Below are 14,558 nucleotides of genomic sequence, written 5' to 3' on the forward strand. Positions count from 1 at the left end.
TCGATATGACCAGCAGGTGTCAGGTACCTACCTACCTGCTGTATCATGCTGGACATGGGGGTTTTAGCTTACTTGCTTGCTTGCTTACCCTGACTCCTGCAGCGTGATCGACATGGCACTAAAAACAGGTGAGTGGGTAGCAGGTTATCTAGTATCTAGGTTTACCCGCAGCCGTTGTGATCGGGAGAGATCATGCTAGAGGAGATGAGATAGTATGAAGATAAAGGTTGATGCTCATGCTTACTGTGATATTCATGGTGTTTGTTGGGTATCGCTAGAACTGCATTGAGAAATCAGTATGTTGCTGGATACTATCTGTGGCTAGATGTGAAGCGGCTGGGGTAGTCTACAAACAAAGTGTATATACAGGATAAGCGCAAAACTGTCATTGAGAGCTATATATACTATGTACATCTATAAACATTACCATGTAAAAGTGTCTACCAGCAACGCCTTCGCCATGCAGCAAGTCAGGTTACATTACCGACCGGTCAGTGTTCTTACAGTCGGACTCCGCCAGGTGCTGGTCGACCACCAAACCACCTTGCCAGTCCGCTATCACCATCATTGCTTTCACTGCCCATCCATCTGGGGAGACGGAAGGAGTCGCCCTGCAGCCACTGGGGCTTGCTGGCGGTTTCAAATGTGTTCCTCACTCGATGAGCGAAGGACTGGAAAAAGTTATCTTCATCCTCATCTTCCATCAACGGAGTCGTGGCGGGTGTACCTCTGGAGGCCCGAGGGGTTCTAGAATTCTCCAGCAGCGCGGTGCGCGAGGAGGAGAATGCTGGCGTGTCATCGTCAATGCGACTGGACGGGCGAGGTGACCGACCGCCACGAGGGGAGAGTCCCAAAGAGCCGAGGCCGTTGAGCTCCCGGTCGATAAGATCACGCCCCTCTCGCCACCCACCTAGTCCGTAGCCACCGGGGTTGTTCTCCAGATCATCGTCTTCTTCTTCCAGAAGACCCCAGCTGCAGATATTTTGGACGCGACCGTAGAGATTGAATAGGGTGGCACCGATAGGCACCAGAATGAAGACCGGGAAGAAGTAATCAAAGCCCTTTCCGAGCGGGGTAAGGTCAATGAACCGGCCCAAGAACTTGTAAAAAGTAGTGTTCTGCCGGACGGTCGCAGGCAAAAAGGTCAAGAAGTTGTAAGCGATGGGAACTGTCAGTCTGGCGACTAGCCCCGCATACCAACAGGCGCTCTCCCCGTACGTGTTTCGGCGGACCAAAGCACGGTTGCCCCACACTTTGGCGTCGTTCACACCTACTAAAGCTGCCGAGCACATGTACAGCAGCCAAGCAGAGGCAATCAATTGGCGCCCAAAGTCGACCGGCGCAGGCTCCTTGTGGTAAGACACTATAGATAGCGTCACAACGGATAGCCGAGGTGCCAAGGACTTGACCAACTCCGACCAGACAACGCACACGGAAGCCGCCGAGAAAACTGCGCCTAGTGCAAGTCGTACGTTTGGAATGACATGCACATAGAGGTGGTAGCGCATATAGGGACTCAGGAAGTTCAGGCTCGGGAGCCAAGATGATCGATGGGGGGAGTGAATAAACTCGAGCTTCTTAGATGCCGACGCATTGATAATTGCCTGCATGTCTGCTGCGGATAGGACCAAGCGATCCCACTCATCGACGAAGCGAGCCTTCTGATGCCGAGCGCGCTGAAGACGTCGGGTCAAGTCCGCAAGGTAACGTTCAGTAATGACGGCAGGGATAGTGCCGGGCCCGTCCGCATGTTCCAAGAGCCCCGAACGCAGCTCGGGCGGGTTCGACGTCTCTGCCAATTCATCGATCCATTCCTGAAAATCACGAGCGGTGCCCGTTTTGCGACGCTGCAATTGAGCAACTTGCGACTCCAAGCTTTCCAGGTCATTAATGGCGTCCATCAAACGGTCGTGCAGTTTCGGAGCATGTGCTTGGATTCTTCGCAGACGACCACTGACGTTGGAGTTACGGAAGAGCGTGCGGGGAATGGACACAAGTCCGTGACCCATCAGATAGATGGCCAGAACCAAACCCCAAACATATGCAAGAGCCATCACTAGCGTCTTAATCGAGGTGAATTCAAAGCCATTCTGGATCGAGATGTAGATTAATCCGACCGTTGCACAGCACAGAACAATCAGTTGGTACCGCGCATTGGAACGAATGGAATATTGAATGCGACCCTTCGGGTCACGGTAGCCCGAATCAATGTATTCTCCGAGTAAAGGAAGGATGGCCCTGAGAGGAAGTAAAGCGTTAGTGATTGATCTAGATTGTGACGGTTGCGACCGGACACATCGTGCTGCACATCACCTACCATGTCAGCACAAAGATCAGCCAGTAAGCAATGCGCCAGGAGACGAGAATTAGACGGTCGGGTAGCCAGATGGCCGTGGGGCCTCCGCCATCGCGCGAGCTCGATGCTAGATCAATTGGCACTAGAAGAACTACACTGGCCGGAAGCGCGAGTGCAAGGAAGACGGGGATGGAAAGGTAGGCCGGAGTCGCGCGGAGAGTGAGAAAGCGTCGCAGAAGTAACAAAACTAGCACAGAGATCGTAAGGAGGGCCAAAGTAAAAAAGACGCTGGACCCCACGGGAACCGGTGATGCGGAAATCATGGCGATTCTGGAGGGGCGTTCGACATGCGGCAGCGGAGGAAGGAGGTAGTAGGAGGAACTAGTCGCAGTACGGGGAAATCCAGGGTCTTGATCGATCGGATCAGTCAATCAATCAATAATAATCATCGTAAGTTAACTTAAAAAGAGAGACTGTTTGACCCAAGAGATCCAGGGGGGTTGCAGAAGCATGCAAAGAAGGTTTTGGGGGCTAGACAGGACGCGGAAAAAAGGGACCGGACAGACAGAGAGGTGATAATGGAAACGAGGACAGTTTTATGGATCATCTCATTTCCCAAAGCTCGTCGTTGTTGGTCGATGCTAATCAAAGTGCATCCATCTGGTGACGACAGCACCCGCGTCACGTGGTATCACCTGACGTGTCCCGCTGCTAAAAGAAGCAACAGGCGGACGAGTACTTTTTAAGGCATTGTTTAGTCAGGTCCACTTGGCTGACGCTTTTGCCCGCATTCGACACTAGCCCGATGGATACGGACGGATGATCACGGCGGTGCCTGCGATCGACTCCGTGCCTGGTCGGTCACCCGTGGGGGAGTTGAAACGGGAAGGATGGAAGTTCTCCCGCTGGATATATCATCCCATTTCATTGCTTGATCTTTCTTAGAACATGACTGCCCTATATTTTCAGAGCTGTAGAGTGGCATGGTTAATACCTCATCCTATGAAGTGCAGTCCGACTTGCAAATGCAATACTGATCCCGACTAGCCCGAAGCACCGCGTGTTTCAGCCGCCGCTTTCCCTGCTCACTTCTTCTTTCCTCTTTCTACTTTGCAGGTTGAAGGAAACACCTTACCTTCATTCTACCCGCCACCCAAACTCTGTCCTTAGTTGTAGAAAGAACACTCCCCCAAGGCTCATGAACAAGATCTCTGAACGCAGAGATATCGATGTTAGCTTTGACTTCGTCTTGATCAGGGGAACTGTGAGATGAAGAGAGTGTTGTGAAACATGTTTACATTTATAGTAATCTGATTCGAAGGATGGAAAATGAAGAATGGAAAATGACCCAGATTGTCAATCGATAGAAATGGATTGGAAGGGGGGGAGACAGCATTGACACCCACAGTCGCCCTAGTGAGTAGGTCGTACGGTCGACTGGCAGATGGCCATGGCTTCTATTCGCGCATCGGAACTTAGTAGTCATTTTTGGTCTGCCGCGTACGGACGCTATGTGCTATTACTTCATTTGGTTCAGTGTCTGCAAGGTAGACACTCACTTTATTGAGCTAGCAATGGATAGACCGGAAAGCAACAACCGGAGCGTAAAGATCAAGTATTGTAGGACGGTCCTTGTTACCGCACTTCCATCCGCACAGACAGACAGCTTGGTTCAGACTCCTGTTGGGATCTCTACATACTTGGAAAAAAACTATTTGGACGCAGGAACATCCATCGATTCAGTTGACACGACTTTGGATGTAATGCAGTGGACCCAAGCTGAGAATGATTGCAGTTAGTTCATCTGACTTCAGCTCGCCCTCTTTGAATATTAGTGCAGGTTATCTACTAGTAGACTGCTATCTATCTAGTCGCTGGGTAGGCTATCGTCCCACGGAACCAGAGGGATTGCCAGTAGTGGGGCAAAGCGTACACACGCGCCTCTAGAAAGTCCGATTGAGTAGCGGTAGGAATTATGGATGGAACCAGGCAGCCGCTTTCGTAGTAATACTCTTATTATACAGAAGAGACAACCTCCCATTTGGTAGCCCACTTACCGACTCGGTGGATATTTCACTTACCTAGGGTGTGAGGACATCCGTATTCAATGCGGAAACATCCAGACAAAAAAGAGACTTTTTTGTTTCCAAAGGTTCATGCACACTAATTGGGTGAAGGTATGGGGGGTGGGAGGGGGGAGGGGACCTGACCAACCGACTACTAACTCCTTCAGGCTGTGTACTACCACTAACTAGAATGGTCGGCCCCTGTGCGGGATATTGAGAGCATTGGAAGAGTAGGGTGGGCAAAAAAAGTAAAGAACAGAAAAAAAAGAAATGAGAGGAAAAGAAAGAAAATCATGAAGCATTGATTCGATGCGGAAGGTCTGCGAAACCAACATTTCTTGGCCTGACAGACCTTGCGTCCCTTTCAGCCAGTCACCCGGACCAGGCCAATACGGTACTGGTAAGTAGACGGATAGTTAGTAAGTAGTAAGTAAGTCAGTAGTTCCAAGTCAACCTTCAGTCAGTCACTCAATCAATCAGTCAAGAGTCAAAGCCAGTCATGATGAACTGAAAATGGGCAGCAGGGGACCGGTACCGAGAAGGAAAAGATGGCCCGCTTTGGTCGTTCCCCCCCCCATCTCTGCAGCCGTCATTTGCACGACACCCAACTCTCTTTTCTTCTATCTTGTGAGGAAGAATCCATGGATGGAGACCGGGTCAGAAGATTGAGAAAGGGACAGTCAATACATTGACTTATTGGATGAAAGAATCAAGAAGAGTATTGATTCGATACAAAGTACTAGTTAGTCAGTTAGTTAGATAGTTACTTCTACTTAAGACTACATACTGGTAATTATTCTTGGGAGAAGTATCTATTGCTTTTACTTACATCTCTTTTTTAAAAATACCAAGCGACGGGAAGAGGGTGTACCTTAAGCAGGCAGCCCACTCTGGACCTACGGCAAGTAGAAAAGATACCCACTTGGTCCTAGTTGAGGGACTAATTAAGTTTCCCTAACCTTGCCCGACCGACGACGAGCACCAACGGGCAAATCCCCAAGAAGGGCCTTGGGAAGTCTAGTACCTGTTAGTCTGGCTCCTCTCGGCCACACTAACCCAAACTCGCGCCTTAGGCAGACCACTCCCATCAATTGCTCAATTACCTTACCGTTACCATCACCCAAACTTAGACTTCCTTAACCCCAGCACAGCATCGCCTGCCCTCCTCCTCCTCCCTCTTGCCCGCTCGTTTTCTCGCTCCTTCAAGCGGGATCTTCAACATTTCTTGCCTGCTTCCTCCTCCTCCTCCCACCTTCAATCTCCCTTAACCACACCCCCCCCCCCCTCTGTATCTTCCTCATTCTCCCCTTTGTTACCCATATATTGGGATTTGTCGAGGTTATTATATTCTGTTGTTATTTTTTGTCTTTTTATAATTTCATTTCCAAAAATTTCCCTTCCTTTTTTTTTATCTTATTATTTTCTATTTTCTTTTCTTATTATATTTTCCTTTTTCTTTTTGTTTTTTACCCACTCAATTTTACCTTCTTCATAACCCGGCTATTCCTCCCTTCCTAGTCTAATTCCCTGGTTTCGCGATCTCCGCCTTTCCCACCCTCTCACTCACTCTCTCTTTACCACTCGAGTTTCTCAGACCGATTCCTCTCTGACTGTTTATTTCCTTTCTCATTGACCACACACACCTCCTCTCTCTCTCTTTTTCTAAACTATTACTATTACTATCACTATTCTCTTCAGCCCTTTCTTTCCTTTTTCCTCGTCTCATTTTCTCTACATCTAATCCTGCCCTCCCAGCTGACACGCTTGTCGAACACGCCACCGTGCAGCTGGTTATCGGGTTACCTGTCTTACTGTAAACTCAGGTATGATGATCCCCTTCTTGACTCTAGCGTCCTCCTCTTTCCGACCGTTCGGCTTTTTGCGCACTTCTGCATTCATTCACTGCCAAACCAGAACGCTGGAAATTTACTGCCCTGCTGGATGCTTTTGCCTTTCTCTTTCTTCTCTTCTTCTTCTTCTTCTTCTTCCTCTTGTTCTTCTTTTGTAATATCGAAGCAACATCCTAACTTGTTCATTTTTCCTCCTTCCCGCTTAGGTTTCCGAAATTACCTCGTCATTTCTCACTGTCCTGCCACCCATCTTCCCAACTCTTAGAGCCCCGGGAAGCTCCATAGTCATCGAGACGAACGGCTCTGCACTCACTGGCCCAGTGCCACTGCAACATCCCTGTCACTGATCCAGCATCCACCGGACTCAATCCTGCTTAGTCTGACACCCCCCCAAGCCACTCCCCCCGGGCATCTGCCAACGAAACCGCTCTGTCTGAACACTGGTGCCCGAACGCCTTGTTTCCCTGCTGCGTTGGTCCCCCGTGTTCTACCGCCGTCCCGTGCTTGTTCCTATTGCTCGTCTTCTTTCGTTTCACCCCCATCTACCTACCTGGATTTACAGCGAAAGCCCACGCCGCAACCAACTCAACAGTCTCGGACGCGATCAACCTGCGACGAGACTCATCTGCATCGTCTTCCCGTTTTCCTTTCTCTCGTGCCCCCTCAGGCCCCACCGCCGGTCTCATCCCACATCTCTCTCTCGCACCGACAACGTCTGCTGGAAGAGCGCCCGTCTACTTTGACTTACAATTTCGTCTATCGCATAGTGTAGCGCTTGGCATTGACGCCGGCGAATGCTGACACCCACGGACGGCTTGCGCGGACTACTCCTCGATCCCCATTGAGGGGGGTTGTTGACATGAATCCGGCAAACTTCCCCAATGTTGGCGGGGCCATGAATGGCGGAGTTAAGCCGCATGGCCAAATGCAACTTCCGACAAAACCTGAGAATAACCAAATAATCCTCCAGCAAGTCGCACAGGCGCTGCAGGCACAGGGTCAATATTCCGGTTGGCGAGCGGATGTTCCCATCAGAGAGCGAGCACTCAAGGTGTACCAAATGTAGGTTCCCACCATGCGCATCCCTGTCGTCACTAACCTGACTCAAATAAATTTACTTGCACCCCTCCCCCTCCTTTCATTCACTAAGAAGTGACTGGTGCCTATGCTAATCCACCAACTCCTAGGATCACCTCACTGCGTTTAATTCAGCCTCGTATAGACATGCAGAATGCTGCGCATGCTGCCTTGACCTTTGAACAGAAGGCATTCAAAGAGGCTGGCCAGAAGGTAGATACTGCTACTTCCCTTTATCTTGTGTTACTTGGGCTCTAATCATGGCATCTCTCAGGCCGATTACGAAAGGGAATGCAATGAGAAGCTCCTTCATATTCGCGATACTCGTGCAAGACAGGCAGCCGTAATGCAAGGTGGGATGATGCCCCAAGGGCAAGCTATGGGAATGCCTGGATTGGGACAGCCGCCATTCAACCCGCAAATGAATCGCCCCGTGCAAGCATCGCCTTTGCCCGGACAACAACAAATGTCGATGGGCATGGGTGACATGAGCCAACAAGCTGCATTGCAACACCGCCAGCAAGCGCAGCAGCAACATCAGAACATATTACAGCAACAGCGCCCGCAACAAAAGCCTGCGAATGGGGCAGCGCTTTCGGACGATTTAAACACCCTTTCCGCTTCCGAGTACGAACAAGTCTGTCGCATAGCGAGTCAGATCATCTCGAAGACCTCGCCAGAGGATCTCGAGAAAATCAAGATGAACCTGCAGAACATGACGCCCGAGCAGCGGGGGTATTTGCAACGGAAAAACATGGACCCGATCACTTACTTCTTTCGCTCTCAGGCGCTCAACCAGTTGAAGAGGTTCAAGAAAAATCGGGGTGATATTCGCCCGCCAGGTGCTGGGGTTGATCCCAACGGTGCCATGATGGGCGACCCCATGATGAACACACAGCGGCATATGTTTCAGAATATGATAAACGCACAACGCAACTCTTTCTCGGTAGGCAGCCAGCAAGGCTTGGATCCCTCGTCGTTCATTGGAAATGTTGAGAACATCCAGGGACAACAGGCCGATGGGTTGTGCTCTCAGGAGGCCGGCCAACTTGTGGTGCCCGCGAGCTCCTCCCAGATGAATCAGCAACCATTCACGACGCCGCAGAATATGTTCCAGGTCGGACAGCAGCTTGGCCAGGGCGCGCAGGCAAATATAAACGGCTCTGGAATAAGCCCACAGTTTCTAGCCCAGCAGCATGCGCAGAATGCACAGACTATGCCGCAGGATAGATCTCAACAGGCATCTCAGTTCCAGGCGCAGCCACAGCCACAATCTCAGTCAGCGCAAGACCAAGCGCGGGTGCAAGCAGCTGCCAAAGTACAATTCGCAATGTCTCAAAACCAACCTGGCGCGCGAATGCAGCATCAAATGTCCCAACAAAGCCCGGCTATGCCCATGTTGAATCGGCCAATGGCTCCAGGTCAGATTTCTCCGCCACAAGGAACAGCGCAAGTCCGGCCTCCGTCCCGACCCCAGGGAATGGGACAACAGCCTGGGAACATTCAGATGAATGGACAACCGTCTATGCAAAGACCACAGATTCCACCTAACCTCCCCCCGCAAATCCAGGAGCAACTCAATTCGATGAGCAACGAACAGTTAAGCGCATTTCTTATGAACCATCAACGGCGTGCGCTGGCAAACAACCAGGCTCTGGCTAGGGCAAATGCCTCGCAGCAGTCCATGCCCATGCAGCAGAATCTATCGCAGTCGAGTCAAGGCCAGCAGATGATCAATGGCCAAATAATGAACGGCCAGATGCAAAACGGGCAGAACCTACGAGCGTCTCTTAATTTGCAACAACAACTTGCGGGAATGGGTGGTGCCCAACAGCCTAACCAGATGCTGCCAGGTCAGATGTCCGTCCAACAGCGACAGCAACAGCAACAACAGCAGCGCCAGCAGGATCTCTATAAGCTTCAACTTCTTCGTGCGCATAGCGGCGGTATGGAGATGTCTCCCGAGCAGGTCAAGGAAATGGATCGATTGCACTTCCCGCCCGCGATATTGAGCAACAATCCGAACATCTCCTCGGCTGTTCCGAAAAATATTAAGACCTGGGGTCAGCTAAAGCAATTGGCGGCCACAAGCCCGCAACTGCTGGGAGGCGCCGACATCACGAAGCTGCTGGCGTTGCAGAAACTCCATCTCGCTCAGATTCTTGCTCAGTCCAAAGAGAATGCTCGCAACCCCGAACAGGGTGGACAAGGCCCTTGGATGCCGACACCGTTCCAGGGGCAGCCGCAGCCTTTGATGAACCCACAGCTCCAAGCTGGCCAGCAGCAGATGCCAATGAATATGCCGGTTATGCGTCCCATCTCCGCGCAAGATATTCAACTGGCCCGCCAGCGTTTAGGCAGTCAGGTGCAGAACCTGAGTGATGATCAACTCCGCGAATTGCTGCATAGAAACCGACAGAAGCAAATACAGGCGGCCCAGAGTCGAGCGGCCCAGGCTCTTGCCCAACAGGCACAACAACAATCTCTATCAGCACCGCAGCCCCCGGTTACTGTGCCGCCCTCGATGCCTCAAGTCAAACCGGAGCCGCAGCCCTCACAGCAAACGGCGCAGCAGCCCCAGCAAAATTCTACTACAAAGGCTCAGGCCCAGTCTGTGCCGTCTGGCAAGAATGCGAAAGGGCCTGTCGCAAAACAAGCACAGAAAAGGAAGTTGCCACATGATGAGTCTACAGAATCTCAGCCCACTCCAGAACAGAAACCCGCTCCTTCTCAGGCGGGAGCAACCCCTACACAGGCGAAGGCGAATATGCTTTTCACTCGCGAGCAATTGGCTGCTATGACGCCCCAGCAACGCGCACAGTTCGAGGCACATTTGCGCCGGCAGCAATCTCAGCCACCTCGCGTTCCCATCAGCAGAGCGCATGCAGAGGAACAATGGAACAAGTTGCCAGAAAAGTTAAAGCAGTTATACAACGAAATTGCTAGAAACACTCCTCCAGGGGAGCCTGTATCCATTACGCCAGAGCAAAAGGCAACCATGGCGCAACAGCTGCGGGAGATCACTGACTACCTAAGTAAACTGGATAATCTTATTCAATTTCTGGCTACTAAAATTCCCGGACAAGAGAAGAATGTGCACAGTTTGCTTTCAATGGTGAGTTATGCGATTGCTTTCCCTTTCCATTATATCTGAGGTTCGTTCATTACTGACGATGCTTTCCAGCGGGTCTACTTAATGAGGCAATTCAAACCAGGGCCTGATTGGACTCTCAATGACCAGTTCACAATTTCGCCACAATATCTGGGGCTCTACACTGGTTCCATCAAGAAGCTGTTCCATACCATGATTGCGCGCGTCAACCAACAGATGCCAGGCCCACGGTTTGGCGTCTCTCAGGGCGCACCTGCGCAACAGGCCAGCCAACCCAACATGCCCGCCCTGAACGCAAGCAATCTGCAGCAATTGCAACAGCAGGAGGAAGCACTTCAGCGTGCCCGCCGAGCCTCCAGCCAGACTGTTTCTGGCGCTGCTGCCATCCCGCAAGCCCCGTTTGGAGCGCCTTCTCCTCAAGGTGTTCCCCATGCCTATGGCCCGGGTAGTGTTCCTCCGGAACAGCTGAAACTTCCTCCCCCCAAGAAACGCAAGCAGTCCCAAACCGGAGCTACACCCGTTTCTGCGGCGCCAACTTCCAAGGCGCAGGCAGGAAAACCGGCCGATGCACGGACGACCGGTGCAGCCTTGGGTGGGGCATTTAAGTGTAGTGTCCCCGAGTGTCAGCATCACTACCAAGGGTTGGCGACGCAAAACGCCTTGGACAGGCACATCGCAGAGGCTCACCAGGTTGAAGAGCCCATTGAGAACCCGCTGGAGTTCGCTTTGGAGAGCTTCCGCACCTGTCTCGTGAAGGACGAGGATAAGAGTGGGGCTCCGGACCTGAAGAGCATCCCGCTTGTGAATGGTAAGGTCGTTGCAACCTCGTCACCTTCAAAGCACGAGGTTAAAGTCGAGGCGGCCACTCCAGTGCCCACAAGTGCGGCCGCCATGGGGCGAGCTCCCAGCCAAGTAGGACCAAAGCCTAGTTCGCCAGCATCGAACCAACAATTGACGCCTCGCACGTCCACCGCCAAACCGGCAATGCCATCTCCCCTCAAGCCAACCGCCGGCAAAGACGGCAAGAAGGAGCCGGCCAAAATGGCTGAGCCAGGGCCCTCTGCGGACGCAACTCCCCAAGATCCATGGGCAAACAGCGCGATATCTCTCGACGCGATACAGGATACCTTCATGGAGTTCGCCGATGACGGCGGCCTTGGATTCGGTGCTATGGATGAATTCCTTAACCCTGAGATGTTTACCAACACGCAAGCGAAAGACACACCGGATTCCGTTGAGACTGGCCTCGTAACCCAAACACCCAAGGATACCGAGCTTCCGAAGACGGATGATCTCAATGGTAAGACCGAAGGGAGTGAGGGCAGCTGGCTTCCAGCGGATTGGATTACCTTCCCAGGCCGGCTGGAAGATGGAATTATGATGACGGATCCATGGGAGGAATTTGATTGGGATCTGGTCGACCGCAAAGACGGGTCGATCAACGTTGACGATAGCGGCATCGCGATATGTGCGATATAGGCAGGTAGCCTGTGACGAGAAGCTTTTTATGATTTGAGCCGGCGAAAGGCGTGCGGATTATTATGTCATTATGGCATGGACCACGAATGATTATTGTACATTAAGCCGAGGAGGTCTTGTCACTTCTAGTTCGTGACGTGTTGTGTTTTCTTTTTACTTTTCACTGGTCGGTATTCTTCTGGCGCGGCGTTGGACGGAGCGAGTGATAAAAAAAGAGGGTTTATTTGCTGAGTCGCCCTGGGAGCAAGGCTCTCTCGGGGAATGGTTTGAAGAGTGAGAACCGCCACAGCCTGGAGAAAGAATTAGGGCTGAGGAGGGTAACTGGATGTGTATCCCATGGCTGTTTTGAAGCACCATCTAGTCTAGCTTTAATTATACCAATATTCCATCTGTATACATCTCGATGCATGCATACTTAAGTGTTAACTAACTAGAACGAGAGTTAATTCATTACTTTGTCCCGTCCGTATGTATGTCAACCGTAATGATACGCCCCATACGGACCCGTGACAAGACCCACTCCGGGATCAGCTGCCGATAAGGTTAGCCTGTCCACCTGAAAGCTGTGGCTCTTCTTCCCCATGAACTCTCCCTCCATCTTTCCACCCATCATCCTCGTCTGCTTTGTTCCGTGTTTCTCCCATCGATTATCCTCGGTCTGCCAGGATGGGTGCTCAATAGCTCCCTGTTTGCTAGCTTCCTTCCGCATATCAGTCTCGCCATTCGACTTAAATGTGCCTTGAATTCCTTCTTGCCTTCCCACCCATCGTCAGCTTCTCCGGACTTGGCCAACTAACCCACTCCCTCCCTCCCTGTGACCACCTTATCACTCCACCCACGTGAGCCACCGAGTGGCTTATCTATCGCCCTTAGTACCTCCTCTACCTCCTCCCTGCTTCGTGCTATTCAACAACCACTCCTTTTGTCCCTCATACTCATTACCACACTCGGGGCATCATGGCGAATAAAGCTGCCGTTCCATTCCTGGTGACGATGATGCTCGTCACCGGGGTGTGCAACACCATCCTCAACAAATACCAGGTCTGACTTCCCTACTGTTCTATGCCACACACCTCTTCGCTCACCCGATGAATAGGACATGCAATGCGTGTGGAATTGCGACTCGCCTTATCCCAAATACCGTCGCACCTTCGAGCAACCCGTTATCCAGACGTAGGCATTCCCCTCCTTGCCCTAGTCTGTATATGTCTGCTCACAATCCCCCTTGGATGACAGTATTCAGATGTTCACCGGAGAAATGGGAAGCTGGCTGGTGATTCTCATGACCTGGCTGTATCAACGGTATCTTGCTCCGCGCTTGTCCAACAACTCTTCGCCTCTTCTAGCTGGCGGTTATCACCCTGTCAACAATACAGAAGGACTCGACGATGAGGAAGATTATACCATCAGAGGGCCAGAAGCCTCAGATGATGTCACGAAGCCCGCCACGCTAGCAGACGGTCGCGTTCACCTTCGAGGATACAAAATCTTTCTTCTTGCTGCACCAGCGTGCTGCGATATCGCGGGCACAACTCTGATGAACGTTGGGTTGCTCTTTGTTGCTGCCAGTGTCTACCAGATGACTCGCGGTGCCCTCGTTCTATTCGTCGGCCTCTTCAGTGTTCTTTTCCTCCACCGCAAACTCTATCTCTATCATTGGTTGGCGCTGTTCATTGTGGTCTTAGGTGTTGCTCTGGTCGGCCTTGCAGGTGCCCTCTTCGCCGACAACCAAGGGCACGACGTCACCCAAGGAAGTGCTGCCACCGTAGTAACCCATGCTATCCGAGAAGTCCAGGCAACAACGCGGTCTCCGGAAGCACTGAAAGCTGTCGTTGGTGTGCTGCTTATAGCCGCAGCCCAGATCTTCACTGCGTCCCAATTCGTTCTGGAAGAGTGGATCTTGGAAAACTATGAAATGGACCCCCTCCAGGTCGTTGGCTGGGAAGGTATCTTCGGGTTCTCCGTCACCGTCATTGGCTCGATCATCTTGTACTTGACCATCGGACGTACGGAGGCCGGCCGCTACGGCTACTTCGATGCAAAGGAAGGATGGAGCCAGGTTTTCCATAACCGAGCAATCGCCATGTCCAGTTTCTTGATCATGATCAGTATTGGGTAGGTCTCTTCCTAACACCCCTCCTTATCCGTCAACAACATACTAATGAAGACAATCTCAGCGGATTCAATTTCTTCGGTCTCTCCGTCACCCGCACCGTATCCGCTACTTCCCGCAGCACTATTGACACCTGCCGGACCCTCTTCATCTGGCTTGTCTCCCTCGCTCTGGGCTGGGAGACCTTCAAATGGCTACAAGTCGTCGGCTTCGCGCTCCTCGTCTACGGAACCTTCCTCTTCAACGATATTGTCCGCCCGCCGCTCAAAGCCTGCCTTCCTAGTTCTCGCCGCGACCGAGAGATTCTTCTCCCTGAAGAGCCGATTGAGCATATGTAAGTTGTTCGGCTCACTTCATCTTCGCATGATACACATCACACACCCCCAACTCGAAACCAAGAGTATGCCACCTTGATCGGTGACGTCACGTGTCTCTTGTCCTTGACGGACCAGACACCGCTACAGGTTTTGTTTGATACCGGATATCTATCGCTCTCGCAATACAAGTGCTTCAGGTTCTTGGCATGGGGATATTTCTGTCATTAATTGCTTTTTGGTTCATCATC

At 51.7% G+C, this 14,558-nt stretch overlaps 3 protein-coding genes across 3 annotated transcripts; 2 read left to right on the forward strand and 1 right to left on the reverse strand.

The window, feature by feature from the left end:
- Positions 1–500: 500 nt before the first annotated feature.
- AKAW2_31130A (LMBR1 domain-containing protein) lies at positions 501–2,619 on the reverse strand (the record flags this gene model as incomplete). Its single annotated transcript, XM_041687720.1, has 2 exons — positions 501–2,238; positions 2,318–2,619. 2 exons carry the CDS (start codon positions 2,617–2,619, stop codon positions 501–503), a joined length of 2,040 nt encoding a protein of 679 aa, XP_041541577.1.
- Positions 2,620–7,071: 4,452 nt separating this feature from the next.
- Positions 7,072–11,880, forward strand: AKAW2_31131S (uncharacterized protein; the record flags this gene model as incomplete). Its single annotated transcript, XM_041687721.1, has 4 exons — positions 7,072–7,274; positions 7,400–7,502; positions 7,564–10,404; positions 10,474–11,880. 4 exons carry the CDS (start codon positions 7,072–7,074, stop codon positions 11,878–11,880), a joined length of 4,554 nt encoding a protein of 1,517 aa, XP_041541578.1.
- Positions 11,881–12,837: 957 nt separating this feature from the next.
- On the forward strand, positions 12,838–14,331 carry AKAW2_31132S (putative nucleotide-sugar transporter; the record flags this gene model as incomplete). The annotated part of the gene is made up of 4 exons (XM_041687722.1): positions 12,838–12,921; positions 12,977–13,053; positions 13,117–13,995; positions 14,058–14,331. 4 exons carry the CDS (start codon positions 12,838–12,840, stop codon positions 14,329–14,331), a joined length of 1,314 nt encoding a protein of 437 aa, XP_041541579.1.
- Positions 14,332–14,558: the final 227 nt, after the last annotated feature.

The sequence above is a fragment of the Aspergillus luchuensis genome, chromosome 3 (genome assembly GCF_016861625.1).
Source record: "Aspergillus luchuensis IFO 4308 DNA, chromosome 3, nearly complete sequence".
Classification (NCBI taxonomy): Eukaryota; Fungi; Ascomycota; class Eurotiomycetes; order Eurotiales; family Aspergillaceae; genus Aspergillus; species Aspergillus luchuensis.